The 26,169-nt window shown below is 38.5% G+C and overlaps 2 protein-coding genes across 3 annotated transcripts in view; both read left to right on the top strand.

Moving 5' to 3' along the window:
- LOC107740168 (actin-binding LIM protein 3-like) overlaps nt 1–1,359 on the top strand; it is a 67,827-nt gene extending 66,468 nt beyond the window's left edge. The window contains exon 22 of the mRNA XM_016552514.1: nt 375–1,359. Coding sequence (XP_016408000.1) covers nt 375–488 — 114 coding nt within the window. The 3' untranslated portion in view covers nt 489–1,359. The remainder of the gene's footprint in view (nt 1–374) is intronic.
- A 905-nt stretch (nt 1,360–2,264) lies between these two features.
- LOC107740090 (actin filament-associated protein 1-like 1) overlaps nt 2,265–26,169 on the top strand; it is a 32,114-nt gene continuing 8,209 nt past the window's right edge. The window contains exons 1-9 of one of the 2 annotated variants that reach the window (XM_016552373.1): nt 2,265–2,424; nt 21,131–21,256; nt 21,752–21,835; nt 21,929–22,017; nt 22,587–22,698; nt 24,378–24,476; nt 24,558–24,766; nt 24,860–25,039; nt 25,235–25,318. In XM_016552373.1, the coding sequence (XP_016407859.1) occupies nt 2,406–2,424; nt 21,131–21,256; nt 21,752–21,835; nt 21,929–22,017; nt 22,587–22,698; nt 24,378–24,476; nt 24,558–24,766; nt 24,860–25,039; nt 25,235–25,318 (1,002 nt within the window). In that variant the 5' untranslated portion in view covers nt 2,265–2,405. Of the gene's footprint in view, nt 2,425–15,963; nt 16,066–21,130; nt 21,257–21,751; nt 21,836–21,928; nt 22,018–22,586; nt 22,699–24,377; nt 24,477–24,557; nt 24,767–24,859; nt 25,040–25,234; nt 25,319–26,169 lie in introns of those variants that run through there. The other variant, XM_016552372.1, reaches the window with a different exon arrangement.

Here is a 26,169-nt window from a genome sequence, read left to right as displayed (position 1 = left end):
CTTGATCAAAAGTGACAATAAATAAATTTACAATGTTACAAAAAGATTTCTATTTCAAACTAATTTGGTTCTTTCACAAAGAAATTACATTTTAAAATATATATTAAAACAGAAAACAATTATTTTACATTGTCATATTTCTCAATATTACTGTTTTACTGTATTTTTTATTAAATAATTGTAGCTTTGGTGAGCATAAGAGAACATTATCTATCTATCTATCTATCTATCTATCTGTCTATCTATCCCTCTCTCTCTGTCTGTCTCTGTCTCTGTCTCTCTCTCTCTCTCTCAATATTTAATAAATGCTTACAAAAAATGAAAACAGATGAATAGATGGATATACTGAGTAGTATGTTTCCTTGACATTTTAGCGGCATCTTTCCCCTGAGGAGTTCTATGAGGTGTTTGGGATGACGATGGTGGAGTTTGACCGTCTGGCACTGTGGAAGAGGAACGAGATGAAGAAACAAGCCCGGCTGTTCTAGTGTTCCTGTCCCACACACACACACACACACACACACTCACACACACACACACACAGAGACCTGAATACCTGTTCCAGTCTAACTAAACAAACACATCCTGTGTCTCAGACACATAGTCATGCCTGGACTGTACCTAGAAATTGTGCAACTCTTTATTGTGACAGAGGCATATAAATGATCAGACAGGCTAGAATACCTGACAAAGGAAGACATAAATAAATAACATGATACACAGAATGGTGGGAACATTTTAGTTTTGACTTGAGTGTAAAGTGAACACATTTTATTTTGTTTCTGAATGACAAAACTAAGGAATCAGGATTCCTTATTCAAGGATTTTGAATTTTGCCTTATGTTCTCTATTAATTTATGCACCAGCAAAGTGAGTGAACAGAATGCAAATATGATTAATACAACTTTAATGAGAGTGGAAGTACATTATTACATCATTACATCAAGTACATTATTAAGTAACATTAATTTTAAAGGTTATAAAATAATATTTTTCAGTCCTTTTATTTCACTGTTATTCAAGGACTACATAAGCTTAGATGGGCTGAAATAAGCGATGATTTGCTTGACAATGAATACCAAAGTCTGACTGTTATTTGTGAAGTTAGCAGATGAAATTGAGCACTACGGTGCTGTACTTTGTTCAGGTCATTTCCAAGGAGTAACGAATACTGAATGTACACTTTTCTCACAAGAAGACTTTAGGATTATTAGACTAATATTGATGAAACATACATTGTAAATTGTGATGGTAGAAATACATATGGCTTGTGTCTGATACAGATGAAGACAAAACAGATAAGAATTAAGGTGCAATGTTTTTTTTTCCTTTCTTTTTTTTCTTTTCTTTTTTGGAATGTTATGCTCTTAAAAAGAGATCTGTTGGTTAGGATAGTGTAGTTTACTTTAATCACTCCTGTTAGGATGGATTAGGAAATGCTGTGATACCTTAAAGGGGTCATATGATGCTGCTAAAAAGAACATTATTTTGTGTATTTGGTGTAATGAAATGTGTTTATGCGGTTTAAAGTTAAAAAAACACATTATTTTCCACATACTGTACATTATTGCAACTTTACAGATCTTCTTTATGCACCAAGAGCTTGTAACACTCTAAAGAGAAAGGAAAAAATGAAATCGCATCATATGACCCCTTTAAGTGGGTTAATTAAATTTTGGGGTCGTTGCCAGGGTGATTATGTCACCTGATTTGGTAATAAATTGAATGCAGAGGAAGTAAACATGGATTGTAAGGCCATTGAACATAACTTGTTCACACTCACATATTACTTGATGAAAAAAAAAAAACATTATCACACCATTGAAGCAAGTGACAAATAACAAACTGTAACCTTGTTTAGGACTTAACAGTAACCGTGGGGTCTTTCATGGCAAGGGATACTGACAGTAGTTTTTGTACCTCACTGACAAACAGGTGAAACCATCATGTTTTCTGCCTTTGTGTGTAGTGTTTACAACTTGTTTGCCCAATAGATTGTTATGAAGTGTTCTATTAATTTCATAGTGAAGGAAGAGAGCTAGAGTATAACCATATTTTTGATTCTCTCTTTTTTAATCACTACTGCTACCTTCCTTACTTTATTTATCTGTCAGTTTCAACAGACTATGTACATCTTATATTGCAATAAAAGTTTGTTTTCTTCTGTAAAACTGTTTTTGTGTGATGAATGGCATCAGTAGATATGTGGGGCAGTCTGTAATCAAACCCGGTCAGAGGCAGCATTAGGACCCAGCAGGATAATGGAGTGAAGTCGGTCTCTGTAACTTCATTGAGAATCTTTCAATGCTGATAGTGTATGTCGCTTAAGTACACAACATCGATGGGTGCACGGGCTGCAGTGTGTGTTTCCAACAAGTCGAGGAGTTTTGTTTGATTCTTCTGATATGGAAATAAACGGCAAACGTGAGTAAAATGACATCAAATAATCATTCACAAATGATTGCATGAAAAGTTTATTTACCTAAACTAACAGAAACCTAATGACGCTAGATAAGCTTAGGCTGTTATTTTTGGATACATTTGTTTAGGCTACTTGTCATCTTATGCATAGCCGCGACTGCTCTTGTTGCACACAGACTATGTAACAATGATTTGAAAGCGCAGGTAAACAGTTAAATCCACTTTTTTATTTGTTATTGGAGGTGCACTGCACCAAACGCGTCCCTGTTTCCATATTAGCGATGTTCGAATCATGAACGAATCGTTATTTTGAGTCGGATCTGTTGAATCAATTGAACCAGTTCACTAAACCAAACTGAACGATTCATTCAATAATCGAACTGAATCGGTTCGAGCGGTTCTTGAGTCAATAACTGACTGTTTGAAACCTCATTTTCGGATGTGTACAATTCGTGATGAGGGCTAACATTAAATGCATTTCGAATGAACCGAGGATGACTGATGGGGCGAAAAATATGTTACTTATTAATATAATAGCCGAAAACGAGCTGGAAAAAAAAAATTAGGACTTAATAATGCATAATGACACGTGATGACATACCTACTGATTTGCTGAATCGGTTTCCAAACGATTCGTAATACTAAACCGATTCGCGGTTATCAGTCGGATTTCCTTTACTCTTCCCATCAGCTCTCCTGCAGTGCCTTATCTTTTACACATAGATCTATACGAACTGACTTTAAACTGTTTTTCTCATGTGATGTTTCTCATCATTTTCTACAAGAATTTTCTGTTTTCAACTTAATATTAATCTATTTCATACAGACCCTCAACTTCAAACGTTCAGAAGAAACTATACACCTGGAACATAAGCCTGCTGTGGGTGGCATAGTGATTCAGAGGCTTGTAGTTTAGTTTTCAATTTCTCTTGGACTTGGGCTCTCAGATCTTTCTTACTCTTGTGCTTCTTTGTTTATAATAAGTGAAGTCTCTCTTTATAAGGAGCTGAGTTCTAACAGGACCCCTATGGTGAGGCGGTAGTACTTCTCTTGATCTCCTGAAAGTCCTACTGTTTTGATAGTTGCTGTTTTGGCATGGTGCAGGAATGAGAGCGCTGCTTCTTGCTTGTGGCATTGGCTCTTGTATTTTTCTTTCCCTCACTGAGACAATGAGATGAATCCTGCTGGCTCTCTCAGAACAAACCGGCTGCGTCTGGTCAGGCATTGGTCTGGAGGCACAGATTGCTGTACATGTACAGTTCCTCCCGCCAATGCCGCTCCCAGTAAAGTTAAACCCCAGTCATCCACCTCTAAAAGACTTGAGTTTACACAACAAATCAAAGATAAAAGGAAATATTAGTAGGTCTCCTGTTCACAAATCATAGCCTAGTCTAAACCCAAAGTTAATGATTCCTAAAAAGGTAAAATGTAAGACATCATTAGTTATTTTTTGAGAAGCAGAAGAGTTAATATTACCTTTGTAAGGGGAAGCTAAGAGCAAATGTATTTATCTGAGCATGACACACTTTGTGTCTACCTTTCTTTTGCATGCCACTGTATTTGGTTTCCATTCTAAACATGCACATTTATCTTACAATAAATGACAAGCTCTCTTAACTCATGACACAATTCCTTAGCCATCTAGGATTGTGTATAGCACCATAAAACACACACTTAAAAACAGAGACAACTACCAGGTAGACACATGCAAGTAATTACAGAGCAGAGCTCGGCTTACGTTCGAACAACATACTCTCTTCCACTTTCTCCTAAAACATTCAGTCCATCACTAAATCCAGCAGTATTTCTGTTTGCCACCCTGTTATTAGGTTTCCACAGGTGTATTTCTGAACCACCTGCCTCATCTGTTTGCAGAAGGTGAAGGCCGTGTCATCGGTTACTGTTACTGTTTACAAGATTCCTCGCTCCCTGCCAAATTCCTGATCTATCAGAATGCGAGTGTTTACACAAACACAAGGGACGGAGGACAGAAAAAAGAAATCCAGCAGACATCCCCTTCAGAGCAAGCATGTTGTTTCTGTCACTATTTTTATCATGCTGCTTAATGTCTCCTTGGTGTATGGGAATGTGAAGACTATCATGTTGTTGTTTCAATCAGTTATTAGGTTCATATGGATATAGTGATTTGGTTTTAAAGGGACAGTTCAATCAAAAAAAAAAAAAGATAATTGTCCTCATGTTGATCCAAATCTTCTTGTACCATACAATGGAAATCAGCGTGGACCAAAATAACACTGGGCTTTAATGTATGAACAAAAACAGTCAAAACATTATTCAGCTTATCATCTTTTGTGATCAGCAGGTCACTTTCATGGTCAAATGTTGACTTTTTGAAAGCTCCCAGTTTTCACAATGTATTGTGTATTGATGTGGTTTGTCTAGTTTACTGATTAGATTGTGGGCATTTTTAACGGGTTAAGCCATTTGCTCTAATGTGAATCATTAAACTCCGGACGGTTTTGAGAGCAGACAGAGAAAAGATGCTTGAAGCCAGAGAATCAGGTAGGCGTGAAGGGGGCTCTACCTCTCCCCACTGACTCGTTGAGTATGTGGGATTGTCTCTTCATGTAAGACTCTGCACTGAATCATGATTATTGTTTCCTTCAGACTGTGAGCATGTGGAAGAGCTTAGGAGTGTCAGGAACAAAGATCATTTGTCTTGTAAATTTTATAATGAAACATGAATTTGCACTACCGCTCTCATCCAGAGTTCTTGAGATCAGCAAAATGAATAGCAACAGTGTTTTCTTGTTGGTGCAGAATCTGCAAGCCTGGTCTGGCCTTGATTGTTGTATGTCACGGTTGCAAGTCGGTACAAAGCAACCTGTTCCCTCCGGCTTACGGGAATTCCACTTTTGTATAAATACATGGATATGGGTAAGCAGGATTTAGTGCAATAATGCGACCGCCCGTCAGCTGTCGACTTCAACTTGAGCCCTGACAATGGAAATGCACGGCATGCATGCTTTTGCGATTACAGAGTTGACTTGGCTTTGAAACATCTTTGTTTGCTTTGACCATTTTACGTCTTGGACCACCCATTCAATCTCTATGAGCATCATCTGCCTTCTTGCCAATGACAACTCAACCAGCTGAAATGGACTAGACAGTGCACACCCACCAGACTCTCATGCATGATAATGGAAGCGTTTAACAAGGTGTGTGTCAGTATTTAAGGTCTTTAACAAGTCTCCGGTGAATCATAGTGCAGGCTGCACTCACTGATTTCCATGGTGAAGTTGTGGAGTTCTGAGGTTGCCACAGTGACACCATTTGACAGCGTTAGAAAACTTTCTGTTTACCACATGCACAAGTTCTTCTGGCAACGAGGAGATGTGTAGAGTGAAGTGAGCTTTAAATATGATTTGTGTGGCATAGTGGTTATAAAGGTTGTGAGTTTAAGCTCTGCCAGTGCACAGTTGTGCCTAGCTAACCTCAGGTTGTTTAGGGTGGTCTGTCAATATAATGTGTGTAGTGCAGGTCACTCTATATAAAAGCATCTGCTAAATGACCACTGATTGGTCTAAGTCCTAAATGTACTGTAAAAGTAGGCAATGCACTCAGTTATCAGCCCAGAATGTATTTGTTAACCCTACAGGTACAGATGGTGTTGGCGTGACAAGCTTGATTTATCTACTTGGTTCAGATGGAATGACTGTTAATCAAAGCAGAGTTTGTAGCGCTGACACGGTAGCGAGTCTAGCGACCTTCAAAACCTGATTTGTAGGTTGTGTATCTGAAGCTAAATCTTGCTGACTGTTACAGTACATTTATCGCTGTTTTATGAATTTGCTTTTTGCTTACTTAGGAATTCGCATTGGTACTCATGAGCTCTGTTCCAAAACTAAGTGAGCTGTAGTTCTGTCTACTTCTAAATAGGCAACTGCCTTTTAAGTCACAGAACCTCATAAGTGATTTATGTACGCTCTAAATAGGTGACAACTCCGCATGCTCATCACTTGAAGCACATGGGGACTTAGCATGTAATTGAATGTAATGAGAAATCTTAGCATGTTGCTGTGCTAATGGTATACTGATACTTTTAAGATATAACTTTTAAAATATAACTTTAGTCTATAATCAATAGACATGCAGATGATAACATGTTGGTTATCAGCTTACACTACTGTTCAAATGTTTTTATAAGAAATCTCTTATGCTCTCTAAAGCTGCATTGATTAGATTTTTTTTTTTTTAAGTAATTTATGCCTGTGATGGCAAAGCTGAAATTTCATACAGTCTTTGTGTCACATGATCCTTCAGAAATCATTCTAATATGCTAATTTGGTGCTCAATAAATATTTCTTTGTATTATCAATGTTGAAAACGGTTATGCTTATCAATATTTTTGTGGAAACCATGAACATTTTAAAGGGTTTTTAATTAATATAAAGTTTACAAGAGCAGAATTTTTGAAATTACTGAATAAAAGTAATAATTTCTTTCAAACTTTTGAATGGTAGTGTATATTACGGATTTTATTAATTTATTGGTTTTCTTGAATCTACCTTTTGAAACACTCTTCGGAGTCAAGGATAGGAGTGTGCATTTAATATAAAAATTGCATATTAAAATGCTGCCTCTATAAGCAGCTTACTAGACTTTGAAGCAGAGCTGTGGTGTCAGTGCTCCACCCAAGCTTCTCAGCTCTGTGTCTGCCTGTTGACAGATAGGCAGAGGTCAGAGGTCAGGGTTTTGCCCTAGCTCTTGGAAGTCTTCCATTTTTCTGCATACCCAGACACACACACTCCAATTAATATCCCTTCCATGAGGATTCCCAGACAAAGCATCCAGTTATTCAGCAGCCACAATAGTGTAGAGGCTTGCACAGTCTTAATAGTGTCAGTGAAACACTGCATCTCTTTACCGTGGAAAAAATGGCTGAAGGAAGGCATTTCTGCAGAGTGAAATCATGGGGGTTTTCGGGTGATAAGCAATATGAATTAAGCTGGCAAGACTGAAGGCATTCTTTGTATTGGAGATGGGCTGACTCACCCTCTTCGTGCCATACGGCGGGGGTTTGGTGTCCGGGGTTTTTTTCTGGAGCACTGACCATCACAACCAGGCTGTATTAAAGTGAGCAGCTTTTATTTCCACCTATCTACGCCTGACGCCTGCAGCTCACCCCACTGCTCTAGGAACAATTTGCTTTACTGTACTGGTGTGAGTTCCAGCACCTGCCTAACCCATTTACTCGCTGCTTCCACTCACTGTTTGTGCCAGGTCTCCATGGCTCAGATGACCTCAGATGGGCCGTTGGGGGATTTCCCACTGCTCTTTTTCTCTGGCTGATATTAAACAGAGGCACAGACCATAATAAAAGAGAATTAGACACTGTGACCACAATTGTGACCAGATTTTAAACCTCAAGAGTTGCTGCTACTTGTTGGCGACAGTGTAACAGAGGCTGTTAGGACTTTATGTGGAAACATGGAAGAGGCAGAGGCTTCAGGATTGTTATCTTGACTCCACTTTTCCATCATGACCCTACAGACCCTACATCTGCTCCTGTTTCGGCCCTCACTTATACTCTCAAACCAGATATTAGAAAGTAATGAGTGATTTGATATCAGTCTCTACTTGAGTCAAGTAGAGACTGATATCATTCACTCCTCCAGTGCAGAATCAGAGAGTATAGTTTTAAAGGGGTTGTTTTCAACAGAATTTTTTTTTTTTTTTTTCTCGATTTTTAGGTCTAGTAATAATGTTAGCCAAGGCTTTTTGCACCATAAAACATCATAATTAATCTTTACATGTCCTTTTTTCTTTCCAAGTATACTGCTGTACTAAATAAAAATATATCAAATACAATGTATATTTATATAAATATATAATATATTTTAACTGAAATATAATGTATTAATTTAATTACCATTTTCACCTCAATATATAAATTGTAAAATTTCTCGATTATACAACCTCACAGGTTTAATACATAATTTTAATAATGTAATTCAGCAATTAATAATACAATACATTCTGCAGTTTTAAAAAAGCAGATGCTTTTCTAGGACCATTTATGGTTAAATACAGAGTTCTGGCATGAAACTCTAGATGGCGCAGTCCGATAGGTCTAACTCAATCTGACCTAATGACATCATTATCACATGGCACAGCTGATTGGTTCTCTTCTGTATCGGTAGCCAATGAGCTCGCTGCTCAACATTCAAATATATGACTAGTGCTTGCCATAGCAGTTGCTGCTTGCTTCAGAAACTCTCCACCTTCCCCAGTTCCACCTGTATAGATCTGCTACGAGGTGATTCATGTATGCTATATGGGGGTTATTTCATGTATGTTATATTTGCAGCAGCAATATTTCTTACATGCTCACAGCAGCATGTTGTGGATGTATTGGCAGTAGCAAGTCTCTGTACTTGCTCTGCCGTAGCAGCAGCAGCATAGCAGATCTATTCCGCCAAGACCAAATACATTAACATTGTCATGTGCATTACCATGCCAATCCCCCGAGAGTTGTCATGACAGAAATTAAATGTGTATAATTCTAGCTAAAAACATATTTGTTGAGCTATTATCACTTTTCATTGTACATCGTAAGGTAACTTATAGATAACTTTTTTTTTTATTAATTCATTCACTCATTTAATTTCATTAGTTTATTTATTTAGATTAATTTTTTTTTACATTTTATCTTTGTTATTGTTGATATAAGATCAGTGGTTCTCAAAATTTTTGACTCAAAGGCCTCCTGTTGTCCAACAAAATACTCAGAGTGCATTCTTCAATTAAAAACAATAGCTGTTGAGTGAATAAAGGGAATAGGTTGTGATTTTATGTGTTTATTTTAATATACTAATTATTATACAAATTTTTTAGTCTTCCGTCACCCCTTTGAATTTTTAACCGATGTCTCCTAGTAGGCTCTGGTTAAAAACCACTGCTTTAAATTACCCTTTTTGCTGTTTAATCTTTTATACAGTATATGATTTGGGTGAACATTAGAGTAGGTTTATATAGTATATCAAACACTGTTGCTACAATAAAAAAGGACACGTCCTATTTTCCATGATATACAGCCTGTAAATGCTTACACAGTACAAAACATACACAAACAGACGCCTGGCACTGAGAACCCCCAGGCAAAGGGGTTTTATAAAGAGGAGCGAAGAGGAGTGTTAACATAAAAGCTTCCTGCTCCCCACCGAGCCAAAGTCTTGCCTTCAAAGCTTGTTAATGCTTAAACAGGTGAGTGGGGAGTTTCAGGGTCCATAACTCTGCCGCAGTGTGTAGATACAAGGAGCACTGTGACCTGAGGGAGGCCCCGGCCTAATGGCCAACTCCCCCCTGCTTCCTTCAAGCAGCAGCCAAACCCCATCACTGGAGCTGGGGTCATTAACCACAGCGGCTCCCCCCACACAGCACTGCAGCATTAAAGATGGGCTCTCGTGTTTTGCCTCTCTCTATTTGTTTTACTTGGTGTCCTCAATGAGTGTTCTGAAGGCTCTGGAGTGTGCAAGATTGTTTTTCTTGAAGCTATTTATCCATGTTTGGACGTACTTTAATGTGAACTGGCCAGGGGGTCTGGTGTTAATGTTTCTGTATATGATAAGCAATAATTGCGTTTTGACATAGCTGGTCTATGAACAAAGCAGAAGAGTTCATATTTGAGGTTTCTAGATAGAAGAATGCATTAAAGAATTGCTGAATGCTTCCAAAACAAGAGACTGCGAGTAAGTGAGCGCTGCTTTTCCTTCAACTGGAAGTCAGCTTTATGACCGTGTGTTTGTGCTGCTTCATTTTATGATAACCTAAAGCATGTTCTCATCTATCATAAAGCAGCAGGAGTGACATGTAATTCCCCTTTTTCCACACAAATGTGCTCAGGCTTTAATACTGTATATGATTCAGATCTCAGAGAGAATTATAGGCTAAGCTGTTCCACATGTTCAGCTGCTACCTCTCTGCAGCCTCTCTCTATATATTTTTTGGTTTAAGATGCAGTGATAAGGGGTAGTGCAGGATTTTCTTATTTAGTTCTATATTGTAGATATTGTAGTTTCAGATATAGGTATAGTTAAAGGGTTAATTCTGGAAGAATTTATTCTTTCTTTTTTTCATTCCAAACCTGTTTGACTTACTTTTTTGGTAGAACATAAAAGAAGACACGACTGTTTTTTTTTTTTGTCCAAACATTGGTAGTCAGTGGTCGACAAAATGTTTGGTTACCAGCATTCTCCAAAATATCTCTGCCTGTGTTATATAGAAGACAGAAAGTCATACAGGTTTGGAACGTCATGAGGTTGAGTAAATGATGACAGTTTTTATGTCAGGGTGAAGTATCCCTGATTTAATGTGTGCATTTTTTTTATGTTAACTCACTTTTTCCTGTCTCAACTTAATGTGAAGAGACAACTAGAAATAAGTAATTCGGTTGATTTCCCAGAGTGTAAACTATTTGAATCTGTTTGTTTGAGCAATCTGACATGTTCTTGCTCAACCGATAGACTGCGTTTAGGGCTGGACTTCCTATTTTGTGAACAATGGCTTGTTTGTAAAATAAAAAAAATATGACTGATTCATTCACAGATCATTTTTGGAGTCAGATCTTTTTAATGAAACATTTGAACTGGTTTACAAAACCAATCTGAATGATTTTTGATTAATCAAACTGATCAGGTTAGTCTTACTGAATTAAAGTTGAAAATTCCTGTCTGCTTTCTTGTTATGTTACTGATGTTATTGTAGACGATTCATCCATGCGTGTGTGGCTTCAGAAGAGTTGGAATATAGTGCTAAATTTGTATACTATTTATAATATTTTTATGGTTTTTGGAGCTGTGAAAGCTTCAGCCCCCATTTATTGTAATTGCATGGAAAAGGGTGACTTGATCAGTCTATAGAATATCTTGTTTTGTGTTCCACAGAACAAAGAAAGTCATACAGGTTTGGAACAACATGAGGGTGAAAGAGTACAGTATAACTATCCAACAAGTATTTTTTTTATATAAATGCAAATAGTGATGAGCAAAATACTGTCTCTGCATTTGATTTAATATCACATTTCACTCTGTAGTCTTATTGGAGTTTGCTCAAATCCTCCAATCTATAATGCCTATCATCAGTATAGCCCCTTCCACACTCCACATTCTAATTCTTATGATTTGTTTTACTTTTGACTGAATATGACAGAAACATTTTATGATGTGTTAACAGATGTTTGACTGTAACATTTGACAAGCACTGTAACTGTAGTTATCAGGCTCTGTAATTTGTGGCATGCACCCAAATATGTACTTCCCACCACGGCATCCCATCAAACCAGAGGCGCCTCATGCAAACATCAATATTCCAAGGTGTCCAAACAAATGAGGTTTTGTGTTTGTTATCTCTCATTGTGGGAATTCTAGTGTGACATCATCAGTGTATGTGTGCACAAACTCGCTCCTTTCCCCCGTGGAGCTTTGAACGCTGATGATCCGAGTATGCCTGGAATTCTGAGGGAGATTTTCAATGCTGAATGTGCTTAGAAGAGGATCCATCCAGGCACCCTTATGTTAGCATCAGTCCAGTCGGATCAAGATAAGATTGTTCACTCCTTCACCTTTATGAGTCACAGCGATGTTCATGATGTCCTTCACATTCCAGTGACAACCTGTCTTCTGTTATGAATTCTTATGTTATGAACAAGAATTGATAGATTTGATGATTTAGATTTGAGACATCACAGTACATATCTCCTCTGAGTCACTCCGGGCGGCACGTAAGATTGGTGTGGTAAGTAAAACATCCGGAAACAGCGCAAACATCTGTTGCACCACAGGATATTCATATTTGATGACAGTTGGGTGGTTTATGTTGGAAGGGCCTCTCTTGCTATTGACTTTGGGAGCATTTTGCCTCTGTGCCTTCTAACAAAACTAATATGAGGTTATGCTATATTTGAGAGTGAATGTGAGGCCTTCTTGTAATGCCCTCCAGCTTATGTTTTTTTGTTATGGAAGAATTTTAGCTCTTGGAGTTTTGTTGTTGTATTCCTGCGTGTACTGTGTGTGTTGGCTAATGTATTTATAACCAGGTTTGTTTTCAGTGTGACAGTAAGGGCTCCATGTGTGTGTCTTTGGAAAGGTCAGAGGTCAGAGTGCTCCGTCACTGTATTGTTGTCACTTGTATTGGTGTCACTGGGTGTGAGCAATGATCTGATCTTCTTTGGCAATGATTTAGCAAAAGTGAAAAGTCACTTTTAAAAAAGTTTAAAAGTGAAAATGTTGACTGTATGTCTTTGTGATAAACAGAACACAATGAACCCACATAACTCTGCTAAAGACTTCATGTCAGTTAAATAAAATTCATAACTAGATTTCCTGAAGAAAATGTAAAGTTGCTGTCTGTTGCTACTGTATGATAAGGTCTTTGCCAGGGTGGCTGGCTGCTAAGGTTTTGCTTATTCATTATCATTCATTATAATTAATTTTGGTAACAAGTTTTGCACAAAAATTAAAAGTTTGATTAATAATTGTTCAAAAAATGTGGTCGTATTATACCTGGTATTAACATCCGTATAGGGGATTGTGTTACTATGTTACGTTGATAAAACTCCCACAAGATGAAGAAAGTGGGGAAAAAAAAAAGTTTTTCCAAATAAACACAAAAGTGTGAGGTTTAATGTTTTTGAAATATGTCGCTTTTGCTCACCAAGTCTGCATTTATTTGATCAAAAATCAAGCATTCTGCATTAGTTCAGGCAGGCCTCGTAGTCAAGCTCTGCTATCAGCTGATTGGGAAAATTCAAACCCGGCCCCTATCAGCTGATCTGACTCCTAAGCACTCAATTGGCAAATCTCAAACAGGGCGCCTTACTTAAATGCAGTTTCTGTCTGCTTGCTTTGCTGCTTCCTCTGTACGCTGCTTGCAACCCACCTCCTCCCCATCTCCTCCTTTAACTTGTGTTTAACTTAAACCATGTCATTCTGTTGTCATTGTTGCATGCTCTGTTCTGGGGATTGTTTGTGCTGCTCTCCTATTCTTAAAATAGGAGGGTTGCCCCTGAAGTTGCTGCTGTTTTCCGGTCTTGGCTTTCATGGAGCTCATGAAAAGGACAGGGAACTTGGAACAGAGCCATACCGCCAAATGTAACTTTAGAAAACATGCCAATAAAAGTTGACTTAAAGGGTTGTCTATGGCTTTTTGACATTTAAAGGTCCTGACTGAAATGGAGAAAAAACAGTAATATTGTGAAATATTATTACCATTTAAAAGAACTGTTTTCTATTTTAATATATTTTAAAGTGTAATTTATTCCTGTGATGGCAAAGCTAATTTTTCAGCAGCCAAATGTGATGTTTCAAGCTAAATTCCAGTTATTTTAGTGCAGTAAATATATTAACTGAAGTTTATGATCTGTGCCGCTGCTTGTTGATGTCAGTTATAAGAAATTATCTGAAATGTCTTGTGTATGCGTATAAATACTGAGAAGGATCATTATATATAGAGAGAGAGAGAGAGAGAGAGAGTTGAATCAACATAACTATTTTAATGAGCCCAATTAAATGCAGTAATTGTGGTTTGAATATATCTGATCATTTAAAGCGCAGATGAACGGCTTCTCTCGTCTCGACTGTCTCTTATCTCCAGTTCCAGGCTGTCTAGCAACAGGCCTGCAAAGTTTAACTACACAAACCTTTAGCATCTCATCTGTCTCACAAGATGTAACATGCCCTCAGGAACCTTCAAATGGGAAATGGACAGAAAAGTGTCCGCTTTCAGTGGTGAGGAGATAGAACTGCTGATATGAGCTGCTTATCTGCACAGAAGTGTGTGTGTTTGATGAAACATACGTGTGTGTGTGATAGAGAGAGGGGGAGAGTGGGTTTTGAGATATTCAGCTTGTCAGATCCTGCCGACTGGTCCCAGGTTTGCCTGTAGCTTAGAGTAACGTCACTGTGAACGTGCTGATGTGAGTCTGTACATGTCGGCACCCGACTGCTCTCTGGATGGGTGAACACAATGAAGAGGACTAGACCCCCACCTCTTCACTTGAGCACACCGGCAGAATGGCTCTTTTGTGCATAACTACAGTCTCTAGGGGCACTGTAATATAACGTAGGGAGTAGATACAGTCTGTACACTTAGAAGAGACTGTGGGCAGACAGCGCAGATCAACAGATACAAATCAGAGATTGCCTCAGGGGTTACGTAAGGCAGGTTTGCCCATAGGAAAGAAAAAATACAAATGAGAAGGTGACGTTCATTTTTGATGAAAATGAAAATCCTTTCTCTATCCCAGTTTAATGTGATTAAAAATACAAATGGACATATAAATGTTTAGACATTTAAAAGTGTTTAATTCATCTTAAAAATAATATATAACTGACTCATCATTAAATACTTTTTTAATTGTAAAAATATCAAAAAATAATTTAAATAAATACACTGAAAAAATGGCTCAACTAATAATGTGAGTTTCGTGCAGCACTAGGCCAGTCTATTTTTGAGCAGTTTCAGATGGGAAAGTGTTTTGAAACCTTTTCGAAAAGGGTCATTTTTACTGTAAATTAGTGCTACAAAAAGTAACACTTCAACTTTGTGTTTACTAAAGAAAGTGCTATTGCCACTGATGATTCAAACGTGAGTTTTGAGCAGTGTAGAGTAGGGCTTGTTGTTTGTCATTTCTCCGTTCACAATTGCAGACATGGTATAAGTCATTATAATCCATAATTATGTCCCCACTGGATGCAACGAATGCCTCGTTTATAATGGGTTTTCATGTTTTTGAATCATCGCTCCGGCCTGACAGGGCATCATCACAGTATGGTAGGGGCGTAACATTTCCGTCACACGCTTGAGGTATTCGGCCAATCATAACGCACTAGATAGCTGGCCAATCACAGCACACCTCGCTTTTCAGACCGATGAGCTTTGTAAAAATCGACGCATTTCAGAAAGGCGGGGCATAGAGGAGAAACAATAATGTACAGTATCTGGAAAATAATGTGTTTTTTTAACCTTAAACCGCATAAACACATTTCGTTACACCAAATACACAAAATAATGTTCTTTTTAGCAACATCATATGACCCCTTTAAATGGCAAATGCTTTTCAGTTTTTTCTCCTTAGGAAGAACCTTAATTCACATGTTTCTAACTGGTCAGATATGCCAGTGTACATATACTCTGCAAAACTGTCCTCTAACATGTCATCTTTGGTTTGGGTGACATTTTCCAGGGCTGACATTCATATGTATAAACTGGCATGAAAAAAAAGAGAACCAATGAGGACTGTTGATCTCCATACTCTCCCCTGTGGGGGAGGGATGTGTGTATTTACTCAGGGCCTGTCCCAGGTGCTATAGAACCCCTCCGGATTAGATCAGGACTGGGTGCCTCCCCTTACTTCACACACACAGTCATCAGTGAGCACCCCACCCCCAGACACACACCAACAGACCAGAAAGGGAGGATAAATTCCCCTGCTATCCCTCAGTCACTTTTAATCTGGACACAGGAAAGAAAGTGATAAATGTGAAGGAAATGCACCTTTGAATGAGTCAGTTCCTCAGCTGATTCCACCATTCTGGATTGCTGTGACTTGTTCAGGAACAACTGCATGACTTACATCTAGGAAAGATATGGTGGGTCTGGCTGTCTCCTCAGCAGCTGTTTCTGGTAGGTGCTTTGTTACTCGCATGTTTGTCTTTTTTCCTTGGGAACTAGATCATTGTATTATCGAACAGTTCTCGCATTTGTATAAATGGTTTCTGTAGAGGCTGAAGTGAAACGTATTGATTAGTTTTAGTTCAATCTAGTTGTTCCAACTTGAATTAAGCATAACAATGTATTCGTATTTGTAGCTGTATTTAGCCAGTTGTTTTAGTTGTTGAGTTTGTGCATTGCTTTATGAGTAAATCTATATAGTAGCATCACACTCATAAAATCCAAACTGTACAAGTTTAAACAGGTGTTGTTTTGTTGTCTAAGCAAAATATGCTTGTAAAATAAGAACTCACCAAGGTGTTTAGAGCTTTCTTGAGGAGTGCTGTGGTTTTCACAACAGAGTATACATTACTATCTCTGGTGGGCATCTTAAAGCTCTTTGGCTGCACTTTTAATGAGGTGAGGAATGTTTCCTCGCTTTGCGGCAATGTGTGAGGTGCTGAGTGCTAAAGCACTGGTGCAGTTCTGGGAAAACGCCCCATTGTCCTCTTAAAAACACAGCTTTCAACGCCAACTTTACATTCCTCAACATGGCTTTTAGCTTATGTTGAAACAATATGACTGTCAGTAAAGTGCTTTCAAGTGAGCGAGAAAGAAAAATAGATCATCATCTCTGATTTGCCTGCAACAAAGTTGAAAACATCTCGCAAGGGGTCGATCCAAAAGAAAGCAACAAACACCCCTGCTATCAGAAGAACCTACAGGTTAACTTGATCCGGCTTTGAGTGCCGGTGTTTATTTCTGTGTTCCCACTATGCTGTTTTGATGTGGTATTATCAGAGAGGGCCACATGTGCTGCTCTCTGGAGGGGAGTGGGCACGTAGCCCCGTGTTGTGCTTGGCTTTGGAAATGACCCTCCACAGGTGCAGCTCAAGATAAAGAGAAGAGCAAATGTGTTTGATCTCATGTAAGAGCGTATCTCTGTAGGAATGATATATGCTTCACTGCGCTCATGTTGGGTTAAGCTGGTCCTAACTGCCCTCAGAAGACGTTTTGTTCATTATGATTTCCAAATCTTAGTTTTGACCTCACCTGACTCTTGTGATCTTTATGGGAAATACACCAAAACAAAGTAAATGCTGCATTTTGCAGTTTTGGCGTATCCGTGGAATAACCGATGGCATTTTAGCTGAATAAAACTGAACTTGGATTTCAGCCTGGTTTACCACTTTTCCTAGTAGCTTGACTAGCAGCATATGTTATGTTTTAGAAGCTGGTCCTCTGCATGTGTTCTATTGTGCTCATGTCTATACTTGGCTTAACTAGAAAGACTACATTGCTTAGCCAGCTTAATCAGAAATATCAGTTACACTTTACAATAAAAAAAACAAAACATTTTTTAAATTTGTTAATGCATTAAGAACTAAAAAAAAAATTCTACAGCATTTGTTCATCTTGGTTAATGTTAATGTATCAATATACTATTGTTCATTGTTAATTCATGTTTGTTCATTTTATAACTAATGTAAAATTAAGATTAATTATTAAATGCTGTCAAAGTGCTGTTTATTTTTTGAAAATGCATTAGTATATGTAGAAATTAACATTATTAATAAATGCTGTAAAAGTATTATTTATTGTTAGTTCAAAGCTATTGCATTAATATTAACAAATTGAATCTTATTGTAAAATAGTGTCACTGTCAGAAAAAAAGGTACAAAAGCTGTTACTGGGATGGTACAGTAAATTTTCAAAAGGTACAACTATATACCATTAAGGTACTAATATGTACCTTTAAGATACATAAAATGCACTGTTTAGGGGTAAGTTAGGTACAAAGGTGTACCTTTTGGTGAAAGGGTACTACCCTAGTGATAGCTTTTGTACCTTTTTTTCTGAGAATGATACCAACAGATCATGCTTGTAAGCCTTCACTGGCTGATGAATATCTTCAGGTAGACCTGCATCAAACTAGCACTAACGAGCATCAAACTGCCTAAACCATACAGTTTTACCCATAAACAAGTTTTTCTCTGGTTTAATGAAATATATTCTGTAAATCATTGTGTCACTTTAGTTACTATTAGATCATCAGCTTGGCTTACACAAGAGCTTATATGCAACGTTAACACATTTACTAGGCTGCTGACACTTCACACTGCCCTTAATGGCTTGTGTTACTCCACATGGTTGGTTTTAACACTAAATTCTTCAAATAATTTGCCAAGTGGGCACATTTAACATATTTTTTGGCACTTGCAAACATTGTGCCACTTTAGTTGCTACCCAACCGAGTCTCCTGGAGAAGGTCATGTTGAGGGAAACACGCAAAGTTAAACTCAGGCTTTTTTGTGATCACAGGGGCCTTGTGTCAACAAGTCTGAATAGAGAAACACTCAGACTTACACACCGGTGGGAGTGCCTGTAAGGCAGCTGGGGACACGATGAAAGGAAGTGAGATGTTTTGCAGTACATTAGTCAATAACAAAGGTTCTGCAACTGTGGTGAATCAAAAAAGAAGAAAAAACACTCTTGTCAAAGCAGCAGTACGCTGACCCAAATTTCAGATGAGTAATTTCTGTACATTCGGGTGTAAGAATGTGTTTGTGTGAATTAGAGTATTTGTGTTTCTTTGTGGCTTTTAAACTCCTCACCTTCCCCATGGAGAGATGTGATGCTGAAGCGTTTTGACATTTTCTGGACCACAGCACAATCTGACTAGAAGCACATCATTCATTAGGTTTCTCATGGGGATGTGGAAGAGGGTGGTGGCCGTTTATGTACAACTTGAGTGAAGCACAGAAAACACAGAGAGCCGAGACGTTTTTCTATACTTGAAAAAATCCTGAATGCGTTTATGTCACGATATCTTACACAGTTTGGACCAGCTTCCAAGATGGCCATTCCGGGTCTGTTACTGGAACATGCTGGTATATCTGGTTATTGTTGAAATTGGAGTGTAGCCATGGTAAACCAGCATGAATGTGCGGAAAACAGATATATCTATTACTGGAAAACAGATGGTTTGAACAGGGGTGATAATCAGGCCATACAATATACGATCTATTTCTGTCTCACGATACAGTAATATTGCATTAATTTAGTGTATAATTATTCAAAACTATGATACAATGACTGTGGAATGATACAATGTGCGGAATGTTTCTTCAGCACCGATTGAACATATTAGAATGATTTCTGAAGGATCATGTGACACTAAAGACTGAAGTAATAGCTGCTGAAAATTCAGCTTTGCATCACAGGAATAAATTACATTTAAAAAAATATTAAAATAGAAAAAGGCATTTTTAACTGTAATACTATTTCACAATATTAATGTTTTTCTGTATTTTTGAGCAAATGAATCCAGCCTTGAGACCCCGCACTTTTGAACGAGAGTATATATAATATCATTAGCTCACTGTAAGATTGCATTTTAGTTGAATTTCCATCCATCCCCAATCATATCTTTTTTGTCACTTCAGCATATTCTCTTTCTGCTTTTGAAGGAATTCCATATTTAATACATTACTAGTGGAGTATCTGACAGCTGAAGTTGATATGAGTCTTAACCCACCACACCTGTTAATATCAGTATTGAGCCCAGAGGCCCTGAGGTGAATACTTTGGCTCAGCTTGACCCTCTGTCCAAGCCAGATTGTCCAGCTGTGTGATGGACATGGATGATCAGCCCTGTTCACACCCCCTCTCCCTCCAGCCTTCTGCTTGTGATCAATGTGGTCGCAGTGTTGACCATGAGCTCATATCCACTGGGACAGGAGGTGTACACATGGCTTGATTACTTTCCTTGAACAAAACAGTCAGATTCCTTCCAAATCAGCAAACCTCCTGCCCGGGCACACACTGCCTAGGGTCGCTGATAAATCTGCTTTTTATTGTTTCATGCTGTCTTTTCATCCTTGCAGTCCAGGTTTTTGGTTACATGTTTTTACTAATTTGCTGACAGTGCTTTTGCTCAAACTCAAACACTTAGCTTTAGTAGTAGCGGGTCATTAGTAATGGGTTTGGGAGAGAAAATGTGGTTTAGCTGGTGCTTAACACTGTGTGAGCTTCAGTTTGAGGGCGGCAGTATCTGTTGAGATATCTTAGGGATTTCAGCTCACCTCCTTCAGAATAAAACTCCAGTACAGCAATGTCATTAAGTCCTTCTCTGCATAATCTAGACATAAGAGACCAGAGGTTAACCCACTGTCTTAACTTGTCTTGAGGGAGCTTAGATGTCAGACTTTGAATGAATTTATTGAGCTTGGACCCTCCTCTGATGCTCTCTGTGAGCTTGCTAGGTGGGATGGGAAACTCGCCACAGATCAGAGGGTATGTCTTTGACTCTACACAGGGGTTTTTGGTTTCTCCAGCAGGGCGGTTTTCGTCCCACAGAGACCTGGAAGAGAGCTTGAGAGTCCCAGCATGAAGTTTTGAGCTCCAAACCTGTTCCAATTTATAATTCTGCTGACCCATCATCCCCCCCGTCCATAACTCATATTGTCTGCTGACATGTGTGTCCATACTGAAGACACTCTGTGGAATATAATGTTACAAAGAACCATGCATCTAGATCCATTCTGATTCAGTCATCCCAGCTTTACAAGCTTTTGAAAGTCAGAGACAGATGATTAATGATGAAGACCCGAGTTATCCGAGCTATCCCCTCTCCTCAAAAGTGTCAATGATTGCCCACGATCAAGAAACAGAAAAATCTTTTGAAATTTTAGGGTTAGGGTCACAAAGTTCATACTTCTTAGGGTTGCATATGCAATGAATTTGAACTTGATGGTTTGAATTTGAACTCGATGAACTCGAAACATGGTTATATTAAACAATATGTAGTCAAGTCATTGTATGTGTGAATTTTAATGTATTTCTGAAAACATAATAAATAGGACAAAAATAAGTATCACGTCATTGACCAAAAACCTCTAGAACTGACACTTGTTTTCATTTGCTCGTTCATGCTGACGGGTTGATTGTTGGTCTAATTAATCTGTTGTTTTGACAAGCACTGACATTTGTATAGTCTGGTTTCTATCAACCTCTAACCCTGAGCTTTGACCTTCAGCGATGGAGCTCTTGGTGACGGAGTTGAATGTGCTGTTGAAGCTGTTGGACCATGAGACCCTGAGTTGTGCTACAGAAGAGAAGAAAACAGCCGTGAAGAACCTTCTCAGACAACTTCAGCCCTCAGGTAAATACCTAATATCAGTGTCTCTGATGGTTATTATCTGGCCCAAGCTGGGTTTAGTGGTTGAACCACCAGCTGGTAGACCATGTATGTCCAGTCATGTTCCTGGAAAGCCACCTTCTTGCTGAGGTTAACTCTAAACCTAATCAAACACCCCTTCCTTCCTACAAGAGAAGGATTGTAAAACATTTTGGTCTGGTAGACCACCTTGGATAAGCCTATTAGGACCTGTGGTCTCATCAGCTATGAACTGTTCTGTTCCAGGAGGGAACTGCACAAAAATCGCAAATTAAACATCAGTCTGACAGAGAACTAATAGAAAAATATGCTTGAGACAATTTAGACAAAGAAAAAAAACCCTTGGACCAGAAAGTGACAAGACCAGAGGGATAAACATCAGCTTGATGAGGCCTTTTTTTCTCATAAATGAGACTGAAAAAGCTTTTGGCAGTTGTCCTACGTACATGTTCTTTCTTTTTTCTTACTCGTTCTTTGCAGTCACTGGAAAAGACTATACATACATGAACACCTCAGTATACAGAAATGGAACCAGCTTTGTCGAATCCCTTTTTGATACGTTCGGTAAGTGAAGAATATCTATGAGACTTGCATCTCTCAACAACCTCCAGTGTTTTGGAATATTACACTCATAAATGTGTTTTCACATTTTTACAGATTGTGACCTCGGGGAGCTGAAAGTTGAAATGGAGGATCAGAAGAAAGAGCCAGAGTCAAAACACACCAACCACACTGTCCCCAAACCAGTAAGAAATCTTCTCTCAGAGGATTACCCATAATGCTCTGCTCCTTAGACCCAACGCTAATATATAGTGCATCATTAGCCCTGATGTCAGTGTGTAATAAGGGCTGTGCTCTGCAACGATGAGATACGGCAGGAAGATTAATCATGCTGTAGTGAGACCTGCACTTCTCTTTCCAGCTGCATTGCACGTTCAGAGACAGGTTGTTATAGTCACGTCACCATCAGCCTTTCACGAGGTCCCCATAGATTCTGTCCGCAGTCTTCCAGCAGTGAGATTTTTCATTGTGTGTGTCAGTGTGTTTGTGTGCCATTATTAGCACAATAGTCCTTGATGGCCAGTATCTGATGTATTTCTCAGCCGTCATCCATGTGGCATGTGGGTTTGGCTTTTGATTGGATGCAGCGTTCACATATCATTTGTTATTAGAGTAACTTGCCGAGTGGTGGAAAGGAGCCACATAGCTTTACGATATTGTGAGGACTCACTGAAAAGCAGATGTTAAGTGTGAATTAATGTGATGGGGCAGACAGATGGAGTAAGTCATTGTTTGCCACAATTTTTTGGACCAGAGCACAGCGGACTCGCCTCCCCCCCTGCCCAACACACCACCTCCAGAGGATTACTATGAAGAGGCCGTGCCACTCAGCCCTGGAAAGATGCCAGAGTATATCACCAGCCGCAGTGAGTCTTGTTGCTGTATTACCGTTGCTTGGAAACATGGCATGGTCTATATAAATTCCTACAGATAAAATAGCTTGGAGAGTGATGCTACAACTTTGTGTTCTTGCAAGAGTCAAGTCAAGTCAAGTCAAGTTTATTTGTACAGCGCTTTTCACGATACAAATCATTGCAAAGCAACTTTACAGCAAATTAAGTTTCTACAATATTTAGTGGTAGCTTATCAGTGGTGACTGTCAATTATCGAGAACACGAGCACCAGGGAAACAGTGAGTGTGCACTTTACCTTCAGCTAACGTAGCACGGATGTGCCGGACGATGGAGTCTCCGATGATATGGAGTCTCCGATGATAGAGAGTCTTCGTGAACGACTTGAATTCAAAGTGGATAGCAGATTTAAACCCATTTGCTTCCATAATGGGACACATTTTCATATGAAACAGTATATTCAAGAAGGAAAAATCCTAATCAAGAAGTAAATTCCTAATTAATTTTATTCCTTAGGAATTGACTGGATTGTGAAAATGTGAATATTACATACCAGAATGGAGCTATATTGATCGTGAAGTTACAAAAACAATGTTTAAATAGCTATTGGTTAACATCAGGTTATCAGGCTATCAGGGACCAGTTGCATAACCTTAGCCACCATGTTAAGACTGTCTTAAGAACTAGTTTGACCAACTAGCAGTTGCCAAGGGGTAATCAGTCTTACTTTTCCAATACAAATAAGACCAATCTACCTTTTCATAACTGAATTAAAAAAGTTATGAAACAAAATAAACAGTTTATGCAACCGGCCCCAGATTAAAAGGCTGTTTCAGTGCAAATGGCTATATTTTAATTAAAAACTGCATAGATAAACAGTTTTTCTATCTGGAATAAACTGCACAATGAATTGTTTAAAATAATACCTAGAATGTGCATTAAGAAAATAAATAGGGTCAAATCGGGTCAAAGATAGACTGTTTGTTCCATTGACTTTATTACAGCTGTATGCCGAGACTGGAAACACACGCTCATGTAAAGAAGTTTGGTTAACTCTGACCTGCAAATTGACAAATTTTGAGTTTTTTTGTTAGCAGGTGCTAGATATAGATACAGTCAGCAAAGGGGGGAATTGCCCACTTGTCCAAGTCAAGACCAAGTCCATGAAATGCTAGTTTAGGAGTCTTTAAAAAAAGAGTCCGGTTAAGGGTCAAGACCAAGTCCATGAAATGTTAGTTCTGTGTGTTTTTAAGACAGAGTCCGGTCTCGGGTACTACAACACTGATAGTTACCCCTTTATTTCAATTTAAATGAAATATCCAAGTTTTGGCTGTTTTAAAAAAGAAAACACCCTCACTAAAAGTTGAGTGTTTTTATGCTTCAAATAAAGCAATAGCAGTTTAATAATGATGCTAAAAAGAAAACTGTTGTGCATTCAAGCAATTCAGTGAGAAGATGATAAGAGATGTCGGTGAAATCACACATCTAAATTTCATTTCACAGAGGATTGCCAATTAGTTCATGCACATTGCCATGCAACCTTTTGGCAAAGATTTTTACTTTGTCTTAAAGTCCTTCCACAAAGCCAGCTTTTTCTCTTGCACGGCAGGTCAAAAGAGCTCTTCAAATATGACAAATCTGAGATTTTTTTCCCACAAAATATGTGCCATTATGCATCTCTTATATATCTGTAGGCAGCTCCAGCCCTCCTAATTCCATTGAAGATGGATATTACGAAGATGCTGAGAACAATTATCCAACAACGCAAGTGAACGGACGACGCAAAAACTCCTGTAAGCAGGGGAACCCTGATGCTATAAATAGCGTTGTCATTTCTTATTAGTAGCATTAGTATGCCATTACTTCTCCTGCAGATAATGACTCAGATGCCTTAAGCAGTTCTTATGAGTCATATGATGAGGAAGAGGAAGAGAAAGGCCAGCGTTTGATGCACCAGTGGCCCTCCGAGGAGAACTCCATGGCCCCGGTGAGAGACTGCCATATCTGTGCCTTCCTGCTAAGGAAGAAACGCTTCGGCCAGTGGGCCAAACAGCTCACTGTCATCCGCGAGAACAGACTCCAGGTGAGCTGCCAAAAGTCCTGAGGGATAAAAATGAGCCTTGATATTTCTTGGTACTATTATAATACATGGACACCTCTGAATCTTGTTTTATAGTGCTATAAAAGCTCTAAAGAGCAGTCACCCTACACAGACATACCACTCAGCCTGTGCACCGTCATCTACGTGCCCAAAGATGGCCGGAGGAAGAAGCACGAGCTCCGATTCTCTCTTCCCAGCGGAGAGGCGCTGGTGTTAGCCGTGCAAAGCAAGGAGCAAGCCAAGAAATGGCTCCAAGTAAACACAGTCCCTCACTCGCTTGCACGCTTGGATATCAATCCATTATACATACACACAATAGATGTATCCTGCTGCCAGAAACAATATTGCACAAGAGGAAAATAGCTTTTGTAAAAGGGACCCCCTGTGTGATGGACTATGTTTACACTTGTAGGGAACCACTGATGTGTGTGTATCTTTGTGTGATTACAGGTGGTGCGTGACGTTACAGGTCAGGGGAATGGGTTGGACAGCCCATCATCTCCCATGATTCCTAGGAAGATTGAACTGGATAAGGTGGGATTCCAGCACACATTTGTCTCATTCATGACTCCTGTGCATCTCATCTTCATTACTGACATATAAACCGTGCCAGTGATGGATTGGAGGAACCTTTGGGGGATTCAGTTTCTGTAAATGGTGGTCTCACTGTGAGTTGGTTAGGAAAATAGTTCCTCCTGTGATGCATAAGATGAATACCTCATTAACTTTTCTTTGCCAAAAAGCATTTTAAAAACATATTATTGCCAATTGTACAGTGTACATGTACAAAACAATGTTAAGTACTTTTTGTAAGCATTCCAATTCTATGCTCATTTTACTCCTTATACTACTGTTCAAAAAGATTATTATTATTTTTTAAAGAAATTATTACTTTTATTCAGCAAGGTCAAAAATGTTTGATTAAAAGTGATAGTAAAAATGTACATTGTTACAAAAATATCTCTGTTACGAATCAATATACTTCTTCATCAAAGAATCCTAAAAAATGTATCATGGTTTCCACAAAACAATTAAGCAGCACAACTTTTTTCAACATTGATAATAAGAAATGTTTCTTGAATGCCATATCAACATCAACAACAAGGATCATCTGACACTGAAGACTGGAGTAATTTAGCTTTGCCATCACAAGAATAAATTACATTTTAAAATATATTCAAATATAAAAGTTATTTTAAATTGTAGTACTGTTTACAGTACAGTACAGTAATATTACTGTTTTTACAGCTTTTCTGATCAAATAAATGCAGCCTTTGTGCGCATAAAAGACTTCGTTTACAACATTAAAAAATCTTACCGACCTTAAGCTTTTGAATAGTAGTGCCTATAAAATGTTGTTCTAAATGGATACGAGTCTGTCCTCT

This window comes from Sinocyclocheilus rhinocerous, unplaced genomic scaffold, assembly GCF_001515625.1.
Source record: "Sinocyclocheilus rhinocerous isolate Xijiao unplaced genomic scaffold, SAMN03320098_v1.1 scaffold584, whole genome shotgun sequence".
Lineage (NCBI taxonomy): Eukaryota > Metazoa > Chordata > Actinopteri > Cypriniformes > Cyprinidae > Sinocyclocheilus > Sinocyclocheilus rhinocerous.
The sequence above is the reverse complement of the archived record's forward strand: the minus strand, read 5'-3'. Positions and strand labels throughout refer to the sequence as shown.